Below are 4907 nucleotides of genomic sequence, written 5' to 3'. Positions count from 1 at the left end.
GGAGACATGAGAGGATGTGCTCCAATAATTTTGACGAGAAAAAATAGGTTCTATATGTGCCCCCTGAATAACAACGTCTCATAATCTTTTGGTTTTTTGCTTGTCAAGGAATTTTGGTAGTTAATGGTATCACCCCTTCCGAATGAATAAATATATGGTTGTGCCCAAAAGTGAAAGCGCTTTCACTGGACCTCTAATATGTACATAATAATTTACCTTACAATCTACAGCAAAGACTGTTTAAATCGAAATTTAATAATTCAGCTTGACCTTTCCTGCGATATATGCTAACATATTGCTTGTTTTTACTGCTAGGATCCTTTAATACTCTGAAAAGGTAAATACGTATCATCATGTTCTTCATGAATATACAGATATCAAAAACATGTTGGTTTGTATACATGTTAATTAGTTGACATATGTTATTATTGTCCCCCGATTCGTCGGTCTGTCCGTCTGTCACAGAAATTCTTGGTTATAACTTGTTTTAAATGAGAAAAGATAAGACTTTCATATTTCATGTGTATTATCTGTGACCAAGCCTTTCTAAGTATATTGAATATTTAGATTTTTGGCCCTCTTATCTTGACCTTTGAAGTTGACGTATATACTTTTCGAAAATTTAAATACTTAATTTAAAAATTATTTAAATTGGAAATAACTTTTGAAAGAAAAGATAAGGGTTTCATATGTGTATAACCTGTGACAAAGCCTTTCCAAAGACACAATGATTTTAAAACCAATGACCTTGATATTTGACCTTCTTTTTAACAAAGTTATTTTCTCTTATAACTATCATAAAGAAGAGAGAGGGTTTCATATTTGATATGTGCATCGCCTTTAAAAAGATGTCTCAGATCATGCTATAACATTTAAATTTGCACTTCTTGTTTCACCTATTTTTTTAAAAAACGACTTTTGCATGACATATAATAGGGCGTACATCCTAGACAAAATATGACAAAAATGATGTCTTTAAATTCAAAGCTTGAGCTATACATATAAATGAGGCATTATTTATTCAGGAAATATATGAACAAAAAGGCCTTATTTAAAAAGTTATTTAACATGACAATCTGACCAAAAAAAAAAAAAATAGAGATCGGTCAATGACGATTTTTTTTTTCATTTTTTATCCCCAATTCAAATATGCCCTGTATACGTTTTTCATCTCGGATTCTATTATACTCCCTCTCTTTTTCATCAAATTTACTCAAATGCTGGGATTTTTCTGGTCAATTTTTTTTTTATCCTTTAGAAACACTAGAACTCTAAAATACCTGAAGTCACACAAAAGATAAAATGCATTGATATCTACAAGGCTGTCTGAATTTAAGATATTTTCTATCTCAGTAAGTACTATGTTATTAAAATGTTTCCCTGATGAAATACGCATGTATAAGCAAATTTTGTATTCATGTGAAGCTGAAGTTGTCCAAAATATGTTTTCCCTACTGATGACTTGCCTAAGGTCTTAGATAGGGATAACAATTTGAGAAAGATTAACAAAAAGTACGTTGTAGACATAATGAGAAGAAATAGAAATACTTTTTTTTAGCATATACTTGACAGCAATCTTAACAAATATAATGTATGTTAGAGAAATTTCACCACTCCCATGAGCTATGGGATAAAATTAGCAAAACATATGTGGGAAGTATATCCATGAGAGGTATAGGCACATTCAGCGGACAATCAGCGAACATATTAAAGAAAAGTACAAGATTGAAAATTACACAGAAGTATGCATACAAGCTGAGATCATTAACAAGCTTCTTGATAGTACATCGTCTGAAGAGGATGGAGATTTGAATTGAATTTTTTAACAAATCCAAGTATCTTCAAATTCGAGAGAAAAGGAGAGAAAAAATTGTAGTTAAGCATATGCACGATGATGGCGAAGAATTTCCTTTGTTGAAAACATCTGTAGGAGTTGTGGAGGCCAAGCAGCTTTCACTTGTATTGACGAACAACAATTTTAAGACAGTTTGCTATGAGGAACCCGACAGAGGTATGCATCCTCAAATGATAGAGCGTATGAAAGAGGTGCTGCAAAAGAAGTGCAAGGACAAAACTGTAATTATTGTTACCCATAGCCCAGTATTCATCGATTCCTTATCTGTAAAAAACACGTTCGTATTCTACAAGGAAGACAGTTCGGAAAGGTGTACGTGTGGACTCAAAGCGTTCGGCAGTGAAGAAGTCTACCCGATAGTACAAAAATTATCTCAAGACGAAACTTTGAAAAAACTTTTCCTTTCTTCAAGAATTCTCATTGTTGAAGGTAAAAGTGACCAAATAGTTATTGGTGCTATTTTCAGACATTTTTTTGCCACCCAAGAATCATCTGAGAAATTTAACAAGATTTTAAGTCATCAGATACTTCAACTTGGAGGGTGCACCAATGCTTCAGATGTTCAAGCGGTGTGCAGAAAAATAAATTTGCCATGTCGTACTATTTTAGATCGTGACACATATGTTGACGTAGACGGCCAGGGTCTTGTAGAGGGATTTACTGATATTAAGGATTTTGATACTTTGAAAGAGAGTACTATAGGAGAGTTCCTTACTATAGAAAATGGTTTCAAAAAACTCTCAAAATGATTGGAAGAGAAAGATGAATTTATCTGGAAATATGGCGACTTAGAAGACTTTATGTTAAGTGAAAGAAGTTATCGCAAACAGATATTGGACGCGATTGGCTTAAAAAACACCGAGAAGATAACAAGAAGAAAACAACTGAAAAAGCTCATAAAGAAGCATTTAATGGACGAATCTCAATTGAATTCTGAAAAGCTTGGAGAAATTCTATGCGAATTTGAAGAAACAATAAGACTTCTTGAATTTTTAGCAAGATAGTCTTCAGATATGGATTTCCTCTATCAATTTATCTATTTATCTTCTTTGTTCAAAAAACGAAATTTTCGATTGGATCAAATAAAAGTACAAGTTTTCGTACTTAGTGTTATAACAAAATTCTACATCAGTCATTTCAGAAATGATACTATATTTTACTTGTGTGACGAAAAAAAAACAGTCTATGAGGTATTGAGAATCAACAAACATTTTAGATTTATAGTACACGGGAATTATAAGTTTTTATTGTAAGCTCCAATAACGTTTGACGCTGTTTCTTCTTTGTTCAATCTAAGATTTCCTATCAAAAACAGTATTGGTTGATACACGTGTACACTTTCTTGGTGGAAAAACACGAATTCATCTTGATATATGATAAGTGCAATTTACGAGGAATGTTTTCTTTTCTACATTTAATCACCCCTTCCATAGTTATTGTGATCTAAATTCAAGACACGTGGTCTAGATTGACCTATTCAAAAGGTTATAGATTATATTAGAACCGGATTTATAAATAAAATTTGCAGTAAACAGGAAATTGCTATAGTCAGTTTCTTTTAAAAACACGTTCAGTGAAAAATGTGTTTCCAGGCATATTTAAAGACTTTCATGATTTCAACGGAAAAGAGTGGCTAAAGGAAGGGGGTTAATAACAATATATCTTATCATAGTTTACGGCAGAAATTAGAGCTCATTAGCGGCCGATACGCTGGTACATTGTAAAAATAATGTGTAATATCATCGTCTCTGACATACTTTGTTTGCCTCATATGGCTATTGTTATTAGTGTGCGCGGAGGATCTAACCACGAGCAACTGACCAATTGTTGATTGAATACGTTTACGCCAATACATGTTTACATTTCACTTCAAACATATGGTTCAGGTCAATCTATGATCATGTCAATTGAGTGCAAAATAAAAAAAATTATGAGCAAAATGCAAAGATTACATTCTATGAAAGATGTCACAGCGTTTTCAATTTGTCGTTAACTAGAAAAAAATATGTTTAATTAAGTAATCACTGTCTAGTTAGGAGGGACTGTCAGGGCATCAACAATAGTTGGAAACATGGGATAATTTGCATAACGGGCTTCGCCCGTTATGCTAAAATTATACCATGTTTCCCATTATTGTTGTTGTCCCTGGCATACCCTCCTAACTAGACAGTGATTCCTTATGTTTCCATTTTTACTTGAAATAACAATCTAGAAATAAGTCGAAATACCGTTTAATTTCGTAGATTTGAAATGCACGAGGCATTCCATGTTATTTTCCATTGCCCCGCCCCATGACGTCAAATTTTACTATACAAAAATAGTCCCTTACAAACATGTATATTAAATGCAATGTTGCAGTTGATAAAACGCCAACGGAGTTTGTCAGCATGGTCAGAAAACAGAATTGTGTGTGTTAAAATAACTGAGGACGTTGAATTGCGTAAGAAATTGGATAATAATGACTGAGGGACGATGTCTGTATCGGATGATGGAGTATAGATGTATGTGGCGATGCCGATTTCTCCACGTGGTTTAGATGGGCTGTTTACCATGTTTACGGAAGTGGAGTTCTCGGTCTCGCGAGTCCTCGGTGATAGTGGACTTGGCGACTTGCTTTTGATCCGGAGATAATTTATCATTTACTTTGTTTGTAAAAATATATATCATATATACCACAGGAGTTCGCGTACCTATCAATTATACCGAAATTTTCATTAAATAAAAAAATACGTAATACGTATAATAATAACACAAGGAGTGCAACGCATTTTAAGTCACGTGGGAACCCCTCGCTTAATATCCAGGCTGTCGCACAATTAATCTTCAATCGAAAATTATAAAACACAAACCAATCTTTTTGGAAGGGACCATTCTTTATGACTCTTAATGCATATAATATCAAACGCATGTTTTACAGCAGCAGCGGTGACATTTCTCCACAACTTCGCTCAAATATCCGTTGTCCGCGACGCCATGACGTGACGTCACGGGCGCGTCCATTTACCCAAAAAGGAACAAAACTGCCTGAAATGCTGATCTAGATGATTGAGGT

The 4907-nt window shown here is 33.8% G+C and overlaps 1 protein-coding gene across 1 annotated transcript; it reads left to right on the top strand.

Annotated features, from left to right (window-relative positions):
• The first annotated feature begins 1678 nt into the window (after positions 1-1678).
• LOC134254286 (uncharacterized) lies at positions 1679-2868 on the top strand. The gene has a single exon (XM_062736821.1). The coding sequence runs from the start codon at positions 1885-1887 to the stop codon at positions 2602-2604; it is 720 nt and encodes a 239-aa protein (XP_062592805.1). The 5' UTR covers positions 1679-1884; the 3' UTR covers positions 2605-2868.
• The last annotated feature ends 2039 nt before the right edge of the window (positions 2869-4907 follow it).

Source organism: Saccostrea cucullata, unplaced genomic scaffold, assembly GCF_032062105.1.
Source record: "Saccostrea cucullata isolate Sc308-1 unplaced genomic scaffold, CSIRO_AGI_Scuc_v1 ctg18821, whole genome shotgun sequence".
Classification (NCBI taxonomy): Eukaryota; Metazoa; Mollusca; class Bivalvia; order Ostreida; family Ostreidae; genus Saccostrea; species Saccostrea cuccullata.
Note: the sequence above shows the minus strand (reverse complement) of the source record. Positions and strands in the feature narration are given on the sequence as shown.

Coding starts and splice junctions, on each gene's coding strand:
- LOC134254286 (XM_062736821.1), top strand. CDS start 1,885: ATGCACGATGATGGCGAAGAATTTCCTTTGTTGAAAACATCTGTAGGA.